Raw genomic sequence first — 18,866 nt, 5'->3', positions numbered from 1 at the left:
CTGAACCGCCGAGCCCAGCGCTGCCGGGGCTCTGAACCGCCGAGCCCTGGCACAAATTAAGCACTGGGTGCACACTTGTAGACATGTCTTGCACACTCATTTGTGTGCCTATATTGCCAGAAGATCTGCCCCTAAGCATACATGACCACAGTCCATGGACCACAGAGAAACACTCAGCAAAGGGGAATCAAAACACAGATGGAAACTCCATTTGAGAATATCACCCTCTCTCGTTTGATTGCTGGATCTGCCCTCATTTACTGTTGCCCATGGCCTTGGCTCCTCCAGCCCCTGATAGGTTAATACACCACTGCCCCAGAGCTCTCTCTCTCCAGTGGATGTTGCTGCCGGGATAGCAGGTGAGTGGCTTTCTCTAAAGGACAATGGGTAGATGAGCCCCTGGGTGAATTAGCTGAACGCCCATGCCATCTTCCCTGCCCGTGGATGGGGCAGCCAAACCCTTTGTGAGACAAGGACAGCCTGCACAGAGCGACCCGCTTAGACCCTGAAGTGGAGTCTGTGGGATACTGGTAGGGTGACCAGACAGCAAGTGTGAAAAATCGGGACGGGGGTGGGGGGTAATAGGCGCCTATATAAGACAAAGCCCCAAATATCAGGACTGTCCCTATAAAATCGGGACATCTGGTCACCCTACTGGTGTAACTCGTGATCTCTGTGTCCCCACCCCCCATACTGCGGCTAGGGCACATACAGAGGTTTATGCAGCTGCCACCAAACTCACAGATCTGGACCGTTAACTCAAGCAGCGGCTTTCAGATCCAGAGAGCCTGGGCTCATCCTTGCAGGGGTGTTGTCACATCGGTGACAGCAGGGGTGAGAGCGAGGGGAACCAGTTGAGACTCAGGGAGCAGATGGAGGAAACGGGGGGAAGAGAAGCATCCAAGGGGATGGGGAGACAGCTGGCGGTTATGGATCAGAGAGGCAAGATGTTGAGAGAAAGTTGGACATGCTGGGTAGAATCCCCAAAGGCAGGACAAAGGAACACCAGTGCTGATGCTTTTAAAAACCACAGGGTCTGGGGGGTTCCAGCGGGGAGACTCTTAAAACCCACACAAGACTTTGGAGGCAGGAGAGGGGAAGAGATGGGCGTGCTCTCGGAGCAGAGAGGGCCCAGTTAACTGCAGGACCAAAGCAAGTGACCTGGGGAGAGCGAGAGGGCTCTAGGGTTGGGAATGCAATCCAGGCGCTGTAGGAGAAGGACCCTGAACACCTCCCACAAGGGCCCTGACTCCAGCCTGAAGAATGCTCTGGAGTGTTCCGGAAACTGAGGGAGGGAAATGCATGTAGGGTTTATTTGTGTATAGCCCTATGTATTTCTCATGCAATTAAAAAGCAATGGTGGTTTAGAATTCCGTGCAAAGTGTGTGTGTGTGTGTGTGTGTGTGTGTGTGTTCCACCCACCCTGTGCCCTTGCAGAGTTAACCTGTGGACCCAGAACACCATACAGCTGGGCTTTTGGGACAGGCTGTGCTTAAACTGTGGAGAAGCCTGAGGGGTCAGCATTTGTCCCAGTGTCTAGGTTGTCAGATTGCGGGGGGCTAAGCTCTCAGGTGCCTGATAGAGGATCTGCACCCCAAGAGTGTACCTAGGGACCCCAAGACAGGGACAGTGCCTGGACTCTGTTCAGACTCTGGGGGCTCGGAGAGGTGGGTGCAGTCTGGTGGGTACCCAGGAGGTGTTCAACTAGATCTGTGACAGGGGCTTATTTGGGCTTCAAAAAAAGGCTGGTAGGGAGCTGTGCAAACTCCAGCTGTGATCGCTGCTTACTTTGGCAAACAGAGCGAGGTCTCCAGTAACAGGTTGGATTTACTTGTAGGTTATTGTTCTCAGCTTTACAAGGAAGGGGGAGGCTGGCACAGGGGACACTCTGTAGTTCCTTCCAGCTTTAATCAGTTCAACAGGAAAAATGTGAACCCCCTCCCTCTGTGTGCAATGGGTCCCTGTGGTCGGAATAGACACTGGCACCACCAGAATTTCTAATCACGTGACTCTGGTCTGAGCAAGAGGTGGGGAGGTAATCTCTAACGTATGGGCCCGGAGTAGCATGCAAGGCCAGGCAAACACATCAAAAGCATTTAGCCCAGGGGAGTCAGACAATGTAACACAAGGAGCTGGAGCCGGTTCAAATGCATTGTTACAATGCAGCCTAAAAAAACCAGCTAAAAATAGCAGCAACCTCAAAATAAGCAAATCACCTTCCAGCCAGTGCGGACGCTGGGCAGGGAAGAGGGACAGGGCCTCCGAGAGCGGGTCGGGCCCCGGTGAAAAAAAAATTTCAGGCCCCCCAGCAAGGGCGGACTGGCTAAACAGGGCCGACGAAGCCGGGCCCCGGGCCCCCTTCCAGACCGCCGGGCCCCGGTAATTTGTACCAGCTTCCCCCCTCTCTTGTCGGCCCTGAAGAGGGAGGGGGGGGGGAAATGTTCAGAACAGGAGGCAAGGTCACACAGAGCAAGGGGTGTCCTCACACCACATCCACAGCCAGCAATCAGGGACTATGGGAAAATGAACACAAGGTTCAGAATTGGATCGTGCAGCTTAGCGCTACAGAACAACAGAGCGATCGGAACTGAATCAGTGGGCGCATCCCTACAGCGGGCAGCCGATCCACAGGCTGCCACCCGGCCAAGGAAGGGCAGAGGGAGAGGGACAACAGGGCAATGACAGCCAAGAGTCAGATAGCCGTGTGTGTGTGTGTGTGTGTGTGTGTGTGTGTGTGTGTGTGTCGGAATAAGCCCTCGGATGCAATAAAGAAGGCATTTAAGATAAGTTAATGGCTCCGCTTCATTTGTAAAACAGATCTGCCATTTAAGAAGGTCTCTACTGTAAAACAACGAACCCGTCGGCCATCTTAGGGAGTAGCTAGCAGGATGCACATTCTGAAGCTCACAGAAGTTAAGCCCCAACAGCTGACCAGCTGCCCCCCCCCCAAACACACACATCTGCGAGTTCTTCAGCGGATGACAGTGATACGTGTTCCCTTCAATTCACCTTAACAGAATAAACATACATCTACCTGCCTGGCTGCCAATCCAGCGTCAACTATGCAGCTAAATGTCCCCCTTTCTCTGCAGAGAAAATCCTCAGAAATGACCATCTCACATGTAGCCCCCGTAAAGCGTTCACGCTTTCAGAGCCTCCCCCAAACACTAACATCAGAGCCACTCCTCCAGCCCTTCGGCGAGACCCAGGCAATTAATGAGTGAGGACGGCAGCATCTGATCCCTGGGATTCAGCCAAACATATTCTCCTCGCTGCAGTTTTCAGCCCAAAAGCGAGTTCAGGAGAAACACGCCGCGGCCTTGGTGTAATATAATCTCACGGTCTCAGTCCAGAGCTCGGTGAACAGGTGTTCACGTCACAGAATCACCACGACCATCGGCACTAACTTGTCCCCTTTTCTCAGCAGAGACATGCAGGCCTGGCCGGAGCCCAAACTCCCTTGTCCCCTCCAGCTCAAGCCGAGCTACCTTGTCAGGGAAGCGTGCTTTGTCGCTGCCCTTCTGTGCATGAAGAGAAGACTCCGGGGCTAGCAATGGGGCAACTTGAAATAAATGAAAGGCTAAAGTCAGCACAGAGCACATCTCCACGGGACCGTCTGGGCTAAGCAACGTTACCCCTCTGCCTGGCACAGATCGAAGATTGTTACCTGTATTGCTCCAAATCCAGCTTATTTCCCAGCAGGAGGATGGGATAATCGTGCTGAATGCCTTTCGCGTGGAGGGAAATGGTATCCAGGTACTGCTGGCAACCTTCAAAGCTCCTTTTGTTGTCAATGCTGTAGACGACCATGAAGGCATTGGCCCAGTTGAGATAGCGTTCGCAGTTCACCGGTACGTCCTAGCACAGTAACACAGGACAGCATTATCATAGGCCCCTGGTGCCACTATCGGAGCCCGTCTGGGGGCTCTCGGGCTTTGTACATTGTTTCAAAACTAAGCCTATTTCAAAAGGCCGTTTGAGAGCGGACTTGGCTTGGCATGAAAAAGTTCCTTGTGCAACGAATCAATGATATTAAACAGCTCACGCTGCCCCGAATCAGAGCAATCAAAAGCACGCAGTGGCGGCGTCAGGTTTTCGCTCGGGCAGGCTTCCAGGAAGACGGCCTTTTGCATTGATTCGTTTAATCGGTGGGTTTTCTTTGTAACAAAGAAATTCTGTTTGTGGCAGGGAGAGCCGGTGGGAAGGCCTTCTGGGATGGACTGGCAAACTCCCGGGGGCCTGTCCAAAGCCCAGTGGAAGGCAGTGGAAATCTTTCCATTGACTCCAGTGGGCACTGGTGGGTCACTCTCGCCAGGCCCCCTTTCCCTGGCGACACCAGCAGCAGGAAGGAGGCTGGGATCAGAGCCCCTGCCCCACTTGCGTGTCACCTGTACCCAGACACGCCAGCTGGTCTCGGTTACATATAGAATCTGGAGTTACTCCCTGAGCTACAAACAATAAAATATATACACACAAGTGAGTCCCTGTCTGGGTCACGCTGCAGAGACATCGCTGACGCATTGTACAAGTGAAGCAGCTAGCCTGGACTTGTAACGAACGACGGCAGCGCCTGCCCTGGGGGCAGCGGGAGCTTGGGGAGGGGTCACTTCAGTGCGGGATGGAGATCAGCACCTGGGCCAAAGCTCTGTCAGTTCTCGATGGGACAAGCAGCCCCAGTGGTACTACGGCCCTTTGAGGCTGGAGGTTTTTCCAAGGAGCCTCAGAAAGTTGGGTGTCTAGCTCCCCTTGCACTGGGTTCCTTTAGCTATCTCACCGTTGTTACTTACAATGCTCTCCTAGGCAACAGATACCAACCCTCTACCCCAAGCAGAGTTTTCACCCCAGCTGGGAAGAAGAACCAGAGACTTAATGAAATCACTAGGGACCTTGCTATAACACTCAATTTTATGTGGAAGGGGCTCAGATACCACAGTGACAGGCAGCAGGCTAAAACCCTACCCTCGATTAGCTTGGGGACAAATACCTGATTCGCGTCGTCAGCTACCTGGAGCTCCGACCTCTCTGCTTGCTCCTTTTCTCTCGAATGACGAGGTCGACATTCTGGATGAAATTGGCCCCTGTGCAGCAGGTCAGAACTGGGCCTACGCACTGAGGCGCTCTGGACAGATGCCTTGTTCTGGCCTCTGCACAGGGGCATAGTTCATCTCTGGTGAAATGTGACACTTCACAGCAAACCACGCAGAGCCCGTTTCCCCATTCATTTCACAGTCACTGCCCCGTTCTATTGAGAACCCTGCTGCATGCTCCACGGGGAGCAGGAACCTGCCATTACCTGGTCAGCCGTGTCCATCACTTTCATCAGCACTGGCTGCTGGTCCACAGTTTCTTCTGACGTGTAGGTGTCCTCTGCAATAGAGATGAGCTCTTGTGAGCGGGGAGCCGGTGGGACGACAGCCTTTCACATTCTGGGCTACACTCTCCATGAAGGCTGAGCCCCGGGTATTTACATCTGCCACTCAATGGAAGTGGAGACATAGGCGCCGACTCCGTGGGTGCTCCGGGGCTCAAGCACCCACGGAAAACCAGTAGTGGGTGCTCAGCACTCACCAGCCACAGCTGTTCGGCGGTACCACCGATCAGCTGTTTGGCGGCTGTGGAAGGTGTTTGGGGGAGGGCGGAGAGCAGCGAGTAGCAGTTGGGGGAGGGCCTCGGGGGAGGGGTTGGAGCAGGAAGAGGAGGAGCAAGGGCGGGGCTTTGGGGGAGGGGGCGGAGTAGGGGTGGGGCCTCAGGGCGGAGTCGGGGTGGAGCACCCCTGGGGGAAAATAAAAGTCAGCGCCTAGTCCCTCGTTCTGGCCCCTGAAGAACAGCACTGATCACAAGGCTCTAGCCACTAGGTTTGCTAGCAGTGGGTGAATCGGAAAGGCAAAACCAAGCCATTATTCCTCACTGCTTAGCACACCTCCCACACTTTCCATCGTTTTAAGCTCTACTAAGAAGCGTCAGTGTTGAGCTTAGCCATATAATTTGACTAGACCACGGTTATGCCTGTACGCCTTGCTATTATTTCATATCTGCATTACAGTAGTGCCGAGAGGCCCTACTCAGACCCGAAGGCCCACTGTGCTAGGTTCTGTACAAACGTGTAGAAGGACATTGTCCCAGGCCCAAAGAGCGTACCCTCCAAGACAGGTGGCACGTGAAGGATGCAGCAGAGAGAGACACAATGAAATCAATACAGTTGTTACCTCGAGATACATTTGCAATGTGTTTATTATTACAAAGAGACAAAAGAAGGGCCAATTATTCCCATCGGCCCCTGAAGCTGGTTGATTGGCTAGTTTCTGACGGGGCTTATGGCAGAAGTGAGTCTGGAAAACAGAGCTATTTGGACAGTTGTCTGATTGGAGATGGAAACATCCCCCATTTTCCTAGAGTCTTGGGAAACGATCAACTCTAATTGCTTGTTGGTATTTATAAAGTGCTGACCGGACTGATCTGGTCACAAGAGCAAAGTCACCCAGCTGTAATGCCACTGAAGGCAATGGCAGTTACTCCAGGGATGGTTTTGGCCCACAGATGTTACTGACACTAGTTTCCCTGTAAAGAACACTGGGCCAGATCCTCCGGCACATACGGACACTTTGTGCCGCACCGTGGGTGGATGCTGGCTGTAGAACCTGGTCCCACAAGGGTCATCCCAGTTCAAAATGGACCCTTTGGTGGCTCAGAGCCAATCATAGACACATGCCTTCAACACGCCCTCCCTGCTGCTGTCATGTGGGCTGTGACCAGAGGAAAGAGGACACGTCTGGATGTCCCCATCTTGTGCCAATCCCTGACTGGTTTCAGCCCCATGAGCTGGTGAAAATTAGAGCAGCCCAGAGGCTGCTCCAGCCTGGTGCAGAGGGGCTGGCCCTGCATCTAGCAGCCCCAGGATCAAGGGGATGCAAAAGGGAGATTTCTATGCTCTTGTCTGAAGCCTTCACCCCCAGCATCTGCCTTCTCCTGTGAGCTCCTTGGTGATAGCCACGGATCCAACCCATTATTGGTACAACAGCCTCCAAGGAATCTCAGTGAGTTTCTCTCTCCACAGTCCTGTCTCAATGAGGCCTTTGGTGGCCAGCACCGCTGGCATCCCTCAGTCTCCTTTGTATCTGCGCAAAGCTCTCCATTGAGTCACCACTTCAGCCGCACAGGTGTCCTGAGCCCCCTTTCCCAGGTAAAACAAAGGCTGTATTTTCACACACACATCTGTGTTTGCACCCACAACCAACACATGTCACATTGGATGCGTACCTATGTAGCCTAGGCCAACCTGCATTTGCATATGCAAATCAGGTATCAGTGCACTCAGCTCACCCATTACTCTGAACAAGCCTTAAGATCTAATGTAGGCTATACTTCAAAATCCACAGAGCTCACAAGGACTTTCTACCTACCTACCTACCACCATAGTACCTATGGGCCATTGCATACTATACATGCATTCTATAGTTGGCTTCTCATAAGAATGGCCATACTGGGTCAGACCAAATGTCCATCTAGCCCAGTATCCTGTCTTCCAACAGTGGCCAATACCAGGTGCCCCAGAGGGAAGGAACAGAACAGGTAACAATCAAGTGATTCATCCCGTCTCCCATTCCCAGCTTCTGGCAAACAGAGGCCAGGGACTCCATCCCTGTCCATGCTGGCTAATAGCCATTGATGGACCTATCCTCCATGAACTTATGTAGTTCTTTTTTGAACCCTGTAATAGTCTTGGCCTTCACAACATCCTCTGGCAAAGTGTTCCACAGGTTGACTGTGCATTGTGTGAAGAAATACTTCATTTTGTTCATTTTAAACCTGCTGCCTATTAATTTCATTTGGTGACCCCCTCGTTCTTGAGTTATGAGAAGGAGTAAATAGCACTTCCTTATTTACTTTCTCCACACTGGTCATGATTTTATAGACCTCTATCATATCTCCCCTTAGTCGCCTCTTTTCCAAGCTGAAAAGTCCCAGTCTTATTAATCTCTCCTGATACGGAAGCCGTACCATACCCCTAATCATTTTGTTGCCCTTTTCTGAACCTTTTCCAATTCCAGTATATCTTTTTTGAGATGAGGCGACCACATCTGCACGCAGTATTCAAGATGTGAGTGTACCACGGATTTATATAGCGGCAATATGATATTTTCTGTTTTATTATCTATCCCTTTCCTAAGGGTTCCCCACATTCTGTTCGCTTTCTTGACTGCTGCTGCACATTGAGTGGCAATTTGAAGGTCATTTTTTCCACTGAATTCCACTAGTATGTTTTTACTTTTTTCTTTTGGCCACAATAGAACTCACTAGCTCCTCCACATTCAGAGCGTGATCCAGCTTCTATCAAAGTCAATTGAAAAAGTCCCTTGCTTTCACTGGGAACTTGGCTGGGCACTGTGTCAAGTGAAAATAACCTCCTGCTTCAGCTGTATCCTTCTGCTAAGTGGCCATCCCTCTTAAACCAAAAGTTGAATCTCCTTTTTAGGTTGAGTAAGAACCATCGTTTCCCCATAATCATAAACATTTCGACATATCTGCTAAACCTGGTTTAACAAACAAGTCTACAGTAGGAGAGTAGCACATAGGTCATGTTTTGCGGCTAAAACTTCAGCTGTCAAAATAAATCCTGTCATAAATGGTTCAGATCGGAACTGGAAAGAGTTTAACCCATTTCAGAATTAATGTGTTGCTTACTTGGCAATAGCAAGGGGTTTATGTAAGTGAATTCCGCTATAAATTCATCTGATGAACTTCCTCTCTGGCGCATTTATTAGAGGAATGACACATCTCTGGCACGGGGGCTGCAGTTCTCTGCAGGCACTTTGATCTTAACTTCACCTGGGTTACGAGTTCACATCTCAATTATCTTGATGAGTTCGGTTTTGAGAAATGAGAGCAAAGGAAAGAGGTTTGCATGCTGCTGTTTGCCAGGGCTGGAAGTTTCATGGCCCAGGACAAGACTGTTCCATGCAACAAAATATCAGCACACGCCACAAGGAAAGGGCAGAAAAGAAACATTCTGTTAAAAGAAGGGAGGAGAGCGAGTACTGTAGGATCTCCTCTAAATGAATCAGCCAGGAGAGTTCGCCCATTCTAGTTCCTCTTGCTAACTAACATTCAGACGTCTGTTAGCCGGCAGCCATAACATTCCTAGGCAGAGGTACTTGGTAGTAACTGTCACAGGACTTCATATGTGCACAGACAGAGGGTACTTCTACACAAACAGGGGTGCTAGAACAATATGTACAGTGGGGGTGCTGAGAGCCATTGAACCAAACTGTAAGCCCTGTGTATATGATGGAAACTACTCCAAACTGCGGCAGCAGCCCCACCACCCCTCGTTCCAAAAGGCCTGCAACATGGCCATGGCTGGCCTGGGACAGCTGACCTGGGCTCGCGAGGCTCAGGCTGAGAAGTAAACATCGCTGTGTAGATGCAGGATCCCAGAGCTCAGGCTCCAGCCCGATCCCAGATGTCTACATGGCAATTTTTCAGCCCTGGAGCCCGAGCCCCGCGAGCCCAGGTCAGCTGAGCCAGGCCAGTGGCGGGTTTTATCCTTGTGTAGACAGACCCAGGGAGTACTACAAGCTAATAGTCTGAGTGCAGGTGTAGACACCAGGAATTCCTGACACTTGCTCAGCAGCCTTGTCACCTAACCTTTCTGCCTTCATTTCTCCATCTGGAAAATGGGTCAATAATTTTCTTAACAAATCTGTGGCCACCTAACACCACAGTAGAGATGTCACTATGCTGTATGCCATCTCTTCTCAAAAATTCATGCCGACAGCAGGAATAAATTGCAAGTCTTTCTCCTCCAAACACCGATGCCACTCACACTTGAGCTATAGGGAAATCTCCTGTAACTGATAGCAATAGAGGGCATATGACACACAGTCAAGCAATTCTGATCCTATCCAGTACAGAGCAGTGGTACACACATACATACACACACACACACAGAGTAGCTGATTCTTTACAAAGCTTACTTGCCTACCTCATGGAGGAGTGGGAAAGCTAGTAGGCCTGATTTGCTATTGCCTTATACCAGTTTTGCTAACTTCATTGATTCCAGTAGCATTAAACTGGTGTGAAACTGGAGTAACACAGCAATGAATCCAGGTCAGTGTCTCCAAAGCCTTGTGACGGTTACCAGTGCTAAGTATTACAATATAGACAAGAGCTTCAGTATTTTTCTCCAAAAATCTAAAAAGCACAAATCAAGAACTCATCCATATATTTTCTTTCTTGGCCATCAGTAAAGGTAAAAAACACCAATTCAACTGGAAACCAAGGGTGTAAATTTCACAATGGACCTATGGCTCAAATGCACGTGTGCATATTCTGACAGGGGAGAGACTAGGTCAGCCGTCGCACAGGTATGTTCAGAAAAGGTTTGATCTGTAAGAAAAACAGAGCTATGCAGAATCAGGAGTCGGAGGCCTGATGGTGTTCTTGTCTGTTAACTTATGCTGCAATGGCTGCCCCTTTCTTGAGAGATGGGGAAGAAGAGATTACTTGTGAAATAACAATTATGAAAGTTCAGCAATTGCTACAACTACATATGTACAGTCATATGTTTGAGAGGCTTTAAAATATGGGAGATTTCTCTCTCTTCTCCCTTCTTTGAAAATGAGTTCCTGAACAAGGTCTGAGGAAAGGATTTTTAGGAATACAAGTTGCTGAGTTATTAGGTCTTTAGTGCATTCTTGGCTAATGGCCACAATAAATGATTTGCGGTTCTTTATAATGTCCTGGATTTGGGCCCATAAAAATAGTTGTTAATTACTCAAACAGAGATTCAGTGGAAAAAATGCCCAGAACATTTAACTGCAAAATATAGTTATCTCTGGACTTCTGCATCGGCTGCTCATTTCTGGGATATTAGTTTCCTACCAAAGTTAACACGTTCCCCAAATTGCTAGTTTGCAATTTCAGATGGAGCAGTGCACAGCTGAGACACTGAAACACACTATAGGCCACATCCAAAACCCATTGGGAATCTCTCCACTGACTTCTCCTGGCTTTGGAGCAGGCCTTAAGGGAAAAGAAAATAAATATGTTAGGAAGCTTTGTTTCTTTAAGCAATTATGCTGCCTCTCTTAAGGCCTGACCTAAACCCTTTGAAATCAATGGGAATCTTTCCATTAACTTTGACGGGCTTTGGATCACACACTTTTGTTCCAATGCAAACTCCTTTGCCCATGTGAAGAGGGCTCTGAGTGAGCACAGTCTCTAGCCACAGGACAGCTCAGAGGTCAGTGGATGTGACTCCTAATTTATTATGATAGTTCAGGCCCCAGATTTGCTCTCTTGGTTTTGTTACAGAGAATGTCCATTTCCATCTGTAATACTATCAGGTTTGTTCTAGGCTGGTTCTTTGAAGCCAAATTTTGCTCTATTCTTGTGTAGCTCATTAAAATGAATGAGTTGTTTTGGGTTTACACTCAGGTGCTTAGGGAGTGTTCAAAAGCCGATTGAACTCAATCTGAGCCTTTCCCTGGACGTCAGTGAGCTGCGGATGAGGTCCTTAAACATGGCTGGGGCAGATCAGGAACTGAAACATTTTTGAACATTTTCAACCGTTATGAATTATTGATAATCGTCATCATTTTTATCCCAAGAGTGCCAAGGCAATCGAGAACAGGGGCCCATTGTGCGAGAAGAGACTAGCAGCCAATCATACATTGACAGACAGATAGCGTTTGGGAGGGTGGCAAAGCCCCTTGATCGTATTGAAGGTGTTGGTGTTGTTTGAGCAATGTTGAGTGGCGTGTAGGGTGGCAGTATGTGTGAAGTTTGTTTGTGGAAGATCGGCAGGTGCAAAATTTGCTCTAATTCTTCCCCGCCTCCTTATATTGGTTTCTAAAGTTCATCTCATTCTTAATAGAAGAGAGGGCAAGGAGCATAAAACAAATTCTCAATTAATAACTCCAAACTCATGATTGGATCCACTCTACAATAACAAGCCAATGTGTATGCGTGTGATAGGGTATAAGCAGCCTGGTGAGGAAATAGAATACACTATCCAGATTTCAAGAGATTATTCATACACTGCAGATAATAAAGGAAAAATGATGTGAAGGGTATAAACCCTCATGCTTCAGGGCAACTATAACTAATGGGGGTCAGGAGGAAACTTTCCCTATGGAGAGGTTATCCCATCACTGTCTACTCCACAGTCTCAGACCAGCCCCTGGGAAACGTCCTGTCTTCCTCACAGACAAGATTTACCCATATTGATGAGAGCTCCATTGTGCCAGAGGAGCTAATAGAATAGACTAGATCATGTGCTCCTTATTTGGTTAAGGAAAAAGGAATTATTCCTGTTCTCTACTTGTCATTTCGCCATATGCAGCTCCTTTGCTACTGGTTCTCTCAACCCCAGGCACATTCCAGCTGGTATCTTGTTTTACAAGTCACATAAATACACTCCTGTGTCGGACAGCCTATCAAGGGAACAGGACCAGGCTGAGAGAGGCTAGATGACAGAAATCACAACTCTTGTCCCAGGAAGTTGACAAGAAAGGAAAACGGAATCTGTCATTACAGACGGCAGAGATAAGAAAAACAGCTTCCATAGTTCTGGAGGCAGCACTGGATGACTAGTCCGATTAATAACTCTATAGGACAAGATGATTTCAGAAATATTCCCTCTGCAGTCTTCCTCAGATAAACTTCCCAGTGAAAGCGGTGGGAATTTGGTTCTGAGCAAGGACTGTGGGATTTTGCCCACCATTTGAGAGCCTTTTTTTCTTATACTCATGTTCATCAGCAGGGGCCGCCGGGGATATGTGCCCCCGTTACAAAGTGATCTTTCACAAAGGGGGAAAATTCCCCCTGCGTGGCAGGTCAGCACAAGGACCATGCACCGTTTAAGTCCCTACCTCCCACCCCAACCCTGAGGAAAGAATAAAGGGACTTCTGCCGGTGAGAACTCCTAGAGAATCCCGGTTCCTACATGGAATTCCTCCACCCAGGGGAGAATGGGCAGAAGTTGTCTTATTTTTGGTTCCTTCTAAATCTGCATCCAAACGTCTGTGAATCAGGTACAGAGGACAGCTGAAAAATACATAGCTGCCTGGAGTTCATTGTGGTGGCATGGAAAGGCTTATGTGCCAGTGTTCGGCAGGACTGCACAGTGGCCAAGTCCTTATTCCTGCTGAACAAAGTTGTTTGAAAATTCATAAAAATTCATAACGGGGGAAAGACGGTTAGAGACACTAGCAAAGCAATGAGATAGAAAATAAAAGTTGGTGTTTTCCATGATTTCCACGAGCACTTAGAAATCCAATAAAGAGGCGGCTAATTTCATCAGCACACACCCTTAGCGATGACATTCGGAAGCACCGATGTAAAGTGCCTGGAAAATGAGATTTACATATGAGAAAAGTGGGTTTCAATCAGCATTTTTCAGTGTAATTAAGTTCTCGTGGTTTTATATTTCCCAAGCGTTTAGTTGTTTTCAAAGTACCGTACTTCCCCCGCCCCCCCCTTAAATGCCATATTTATGGAAAACCTAGACCTAGGAAAGAATTACTGTCACTTATAAAGGAAGAATGTTTTCTCATCTGCCAGTGTAGAAAGCCAGCTTGGTACCAGATGGCTAAAGAAAGCTGCAGAAACTAACTGCTTGGCTTTAAATCACAGCAATAGTAAGACAGACACACAAGTGTTCCAGGAAATGGCATGCAGACGACAACCAAGGGAAAAATAACTGCAAAGAAAATGTCTTACCCAAATTGGGATCATATTCACTTATAAACCTCTTGGTTAGAAACTTCACAGTCAGTGCTGTAAAAGGCGAAACAAGGTTTGTTTAGTCTCAGTTTTGTTCGTGTCTCTGCAACTCAGCTTCACACCAGTAGCAAGTAGCTCTTGCATCCGCGTGCAAAGGGAAACGGACAAACGCTCCCTTGAGAAACCGTTCATGGGCCCGTTTAGTTCGGCTCATGAAATTAAAACATCCCTACACCTATTCTTTCCCTCAGGGTGAGTCCCAGAGTTCCCATCTGTGGAGTGATACAAACTATTACACGGTCTATTTTTACACACTCATTTCACTTTTGCTGAGCTGCAGCACACTTTCAAAGGATCACTGATTAGATTTCACTAACACAATTCCCCTAGGAGTTTCTCAGAGATGGGATCTGAGCACAGAACTGGGACCAACAACTTCTACATTCTAATCCCACCGCTGACACTGACTAGCTGAGCCTGATGGAGACTGGCATAAATCCACCAGTCAATGGCACTGTAGCAACATCTGCCAGCTGAGGATCCGGCTCCAGGATTCCTTTCCTCCAGCGGCCCCACTGACAGGAAGATTTAGCCCAACGTTTCTCTTATCGCCAGGTGTCAAAACCAAACCAGTCCTAATTTATTACACCTTGCAACTGACCACAGCCCAGATAATGTCACTGGGCCCTCCTAGCCCCAGCCAGCTTGAACCAGACCGAGTTTAAAATGCACCGTAGGTACTGCCGGGAAAAGCACAGCATCATATGGCATGTCTGAGTTGGACGTTTGCTGTCCCAGGACATAGTCACAGGCCCTCCGTATAATCTGAGTGCAAAGCCATGGGGAGGCTTGGGGCAGAAGAAAGTCGTTTGCATTAACTAGAAATTATGGGATGGCTTTTCTCATGTTTATTTACTTTAGGCAACATTGTACAGACAGAAACATATGGCAGATGAGTGGCCGTGCTTTCCATGGGATAGCTGTGGTCATCGTGCACTTCTGATTGCTCCCCTGAACTCTGCCTACCAATCTAGCTCCACCAGGCCTTAGGTTACCCTTCCAAACCCTCCACCAGGCACCAGCTGGTTATTTTTTTAAAATCAATCTACTCCTTCTTCCTTCAAATGTGGAATTTCCTCCCCTGCCGCCCTCCAATTTCTCTGCTCCTTTGCCACTGGAGTCTGCAGATACTGACCCGCCATGTGACAGGGGCAAGGAAGTAAAGGCTGTGATTGGGCAATGCACTTAAACCCCTGGTTCGCCTTCCATCCCATCCCTATTCGGCAAAGCTCTTGAGGCGTGATCCTGCAATGCTGACGGGAATGGGAGCCGGAACATTGACTTCAAAGAGCACAGGCTCAAGCCCTTAAGCAGGTGCGGAGAGTTAAACATGTGCTTAAGCGCTCTGCTGAATGGCTGAACGGCAGCCTCTCCGCAACACTCCTGTGCCGCTCACAACTTTCTCGCCATGCGCGGTGCCGGCTGGGCAGTACTCAGTCTGCACTCGTAAGAGGTCGAGGGGCTGACATCTTGTGGCTGGAAATGGGACCTTTCCATCACTGGCGAGAAGGTGGCTCAGCTCCCAAACCTGGAGCTCAGAAAAGCTCTCCTGGGGCGTTTTCAGATGTGTTAGCTACAGTTCTTCTCCTCCCTCTCCATGGCCTGCATGGTCAGACCTGCAGTACGAAGGCCTCTGGCTTTATGGAGGTGGAGTTACACAAAACACACACCCAATCAAATTGTTGATAACTCTCTCAACCAGCTTTCCTGCTTGGTAGCCTACGTATTACCTGTGGGGCGGGTAATACAAAGGGTTTACTGGCATTCCTTTGAGACGCCCTCAGGGGTGAAAGTAAGTCCAGTGACTTACTGGTACGCTGGGGTCAGCTCTGACCCCCGGAAGGGGCGGGGCCTAGGGCAGAAGGGGCGGGGCTGAGGGAGTCAGAGCCAGCCCCAGCCCACCCTGTAAGGTAAGTGCCCCCCCCGGGGTAGCAGCAGCAGCCCGGGGCTCCGGGGGCTATTTAAAGAGCCCGGGGCTCCCCTGCTTCTACCGCCCTGGCCCTGTAAATAGCCGCGGGAGCCCCGGGGAAGCGGCGGGGCTCCAGCGGCTATTTAAAGGACCGGGGCGGCAGAGGCAGCTGGAGCCCCGGCCCTTTAAATAGCCCCTGGAGCCCCCCCGCTATCCCTGGGCTCTGGAGGCTATTTAAAGGGCCCGCAGCTCCCTGCTTCTACCGTCCCGGCCCTTTAAATAGCTGCAGGAGCCCTGGGGAAGCAGCGGGGCTCCCGCGGCTATTTAAAGGACCAGGGCGGTAGAAGCAGCGGGCGCCCCAGACTTTTAAAATAGCCCCCAGAGCCCCGCAGCCCTACCCCAGGGCTCCAGCAGTGGGGCTCTGGTGGCTGGGAGCCCCAGGCCCTTTAAATTGCCCCCTGGGGAAGCCGGGCCGCCCCGGTACGGCAAACCGGCTCTTGCCGGTACGCCGTACTGGGGCGTACCGGTTTACTTTCACCTCTGGACGCCCTCCATAACGCTCTCACAGCTCAGCCACTTGTGCGTAACACAGCTACCCCCAAACTACTGCACATCGTTTTATACCACGCTGCCATCCGTTATGGCAGAGAGTGTGACCAAGTACATAGGACACTGGCTGGCGCTCCGGAGACCTGGATCTAGTCCTGTCCTGGTGTGTGCTCTGCTGCGTGGCCTTAGACGTGTCATTTTCCCTTTCTGTGCATTAATTTCCCCATCTGTAGAGTGGGGAGAATGATACTTATCTCCTTTATAGAGCACTTTGCAATCTATGGACGCAGAGCACCATATAAAGGGAGGTAGATAACAGGGTTAGTATCATATAGTCTGTATAATATATGAAAGGAGAAAGGTGTATTATATATTGGGCACTTGGGACTGATCCTGCAGTCCTTACTCCCATAGTCGAAAATGATTTTTAGATTGTAAGCTGTATCGTCACTTAGCATGTGATTGTACCATGCCTCGCACCATCGAATGACAATCAAAATCAAAGGGTGTTTTGTCTGCGTAAGGAGAGCAGGACCCAGCCTGATATTGAGTAGATTCATTTTGCTGCTTGTTATGGGTTGAATTTGGTACCAGGCTAGTCTGTTAAGAGCAGCCACCTCTATACACGCTTTTCTCAAAGAATGCAAGAGACGTTTTAGCCAGGAAGCGGCAGCTAGTTGAGTGTCAAAATTCACACAAGGAGCATTGTGTTGATGCAGAAATTAGGTCGCTTGAATCAGTTCACTCAAAGAACAAAAGGAATGAATGAAAGTCTAAGGTCTTTGCAGTTCTTTGGGTTTGGGTGGAAGGTAGAGAGGATCAGATGTTAATCACAATTAGAACAGAGCAAAACATTTTCAGTGAATAGCAAAGTAGAGAAAAAATGCATTTTTCAGAATAATTTTTCTGAAATTATTTCCGCATTCAGGTCAAATTTGAAGAATAGTTTTGACTGAAAAAGAAAATCTGGAAAAGTTGAAGTGTTTTTTTCTGACCATTTTGAAACATTTCATTTCGACTTTTTGATTCAAAATGGCATTTTGTTTCGAAATTTGGGTCATTTAAAAAAAAAGGGGGGGGGGAACCACCCAAAACAAAACAACAAAGTGAATTGTTTTCAGGGGAAAACCCCTGTGACAATATCAGTTTCAGTTCAAATTGGACCCAAATTTATTATTCACTCAGTTCTAGTCAGAATTGTATAAATGCCAACATGAAGAAAATGCCAATCCAGAGGGAAGCAATTTCCCACTACAGATTCACCCAACTACAGATTCACCCCAGTATTTCTAGGAAACCTCTTCAGGAGCCATATCCTTTTTGTCTTGAGCATGTGTGTTGACTTCAGTGAGAATAATTGTAGGATGGTGGAACAGGCTTTGCTGGAAAATTGACTACATACTATAGAGCAGGGGTAGGCAACCTATGGCACGTGTGCCGAAGGCAGCACGTGAGCTGATTTTCAATGGCACTCACACTGCCCGGGTCCTGGCCACTGGTCCGGGGGTCTCTGCATTTTAATTTAATTTTAAATGAAGCATCTTAAACATTTTAAAAACCTTATTTACTTTACATACAACAATAGTTTAGTTATATATTACAGACTTATAGAAAGAGACCTTCTAAAAACGTTACAATGTATTACTGGCAAGCGAAGCCTTAAATTAGAGTGAATAAATGAAGACTCGGCACACCACTTCTGAAAGGTTGCCGATCCCTGCAAGAGAGTCTACCAATGGCTAACAGGCAAACCCTATTAAGTTTACGTTTTAGCAGGCAGTGTAAATGCAGTCATCATGGTTACAGTAAACAGAATCTAAAGGTTTTGAGCTGTAGGTTCAACCCAGTAAGGCACTTAAGCACGTCGTAACTTTAAGTGCATGAGCAGTGCCGTTGATTTCAATAGGGCAATTCACGTGCTTAAAGTTAAGCATGCACGTCAGCACTTTGTTGGATCAGGGCCTTAGTTCTGATCATCGCAATTTCTTCTCTGTGGGGTTTCACCCATCTGGAGAAGGACAAAGGGATTGAGGAAAGTTCTGTTTGCCAAAGGCAGCTCTCCTCACCTGGAAGATTCCTGGGCCACATTTTATACTGGATGGGCCATGTGGGTGTCCGGTGTGACTGCTGTGAAACCAGCGAGATACGTTTGGCCCTGTGATGAATGCTCAAATATAATGGAGTTCCTACAGAACTACATTTGATTTCACCCAGACAACTCCCCCGGACAGCTTAGCACAACTGATGTTATTCCAGTGGAAGCTGTGAGGATCTGCCACTTTCATAACATTCAGGTGAACTAATGCTATGTTAGCAGCACTTTGCTATGCTTACCTCCAGTACCAGCGGGTGTTGGCTTTTGGTTTCCTGGGCATGATCATGCGAGGCCTGGGAACCACAGGGCAAGCCCAGGATCAAGGCAAAGCTGAGTCTCTATGGTAAATTCCCATTTATTACCAGGTGGAGCTGCACGGCAAACTTTTAACCCACTTGCTTGTTTTACACCCATAGCTTCAAGGAAATAATATCAAGGCCTAGAACTTATATAGCACGTTTCCTCTATAGCAGTGTTTTTCAAACCATGGATTGTGCCCCAATCCCCTGCCCCAGCCCTGAGCCCCCC

The 18,866-nt window shown here is 48.6% G+C and overlaps 1 protein-coding gene across 2 annotated transcripts in view; it reads right to left on the bottom strand.

The window, feature by feature from the left end:
* RASL12 (RAS like family 12) overlaps nucleotides 1-18,866 on the bottom strand; it is a 39,416-nt gene that overhangs the window by 18,627 nt on the left and 1,923 nt on the right. For both annotated transcript variants that reach the window (XM_026648375.2, XM_026648374.2), the window contains exons 3-5: nucleotides 13,723-13,779; nucleotides 5,294-5,367; nucleotides 3,668-3,858 (exon numbers count right to left, since the gene is read on the bottom strand). In XM_026648375.2, coding sequence (XP_026504160.1) covers nucleotides 3,668-3,858; nucleotides 5,294-5,367; nucleotides 13,723-13,779 — 322 coding nt within the window. The remainder of the gene's footprint in view (nucleotides 1-3,667; nucleotides 3,859-5,293; nucleotides 5,368-13,722; nucleotides 13,780-18,866) is intronic.

This window comes from Terrapene carolina, unplaced genomic scaffold, assembly GCF_002925995.2.
Source record: "Terrapene carolina triunguis isolate 2854851 unplaced genomic scaffold, T_m_triunguis-2.0 Scaffold67, whole genome shotgun sequence".
Taxonomy (NCBI): Eukaryota; Metazoa; Chordata; order Testudines; family Emydidae; genus Terrapene; species Terrapene triunguis.
Note: the sequence above shows the minus strand (reverse complement) of the source record. Positions and strands in the feature narration are given on the sequence as shown.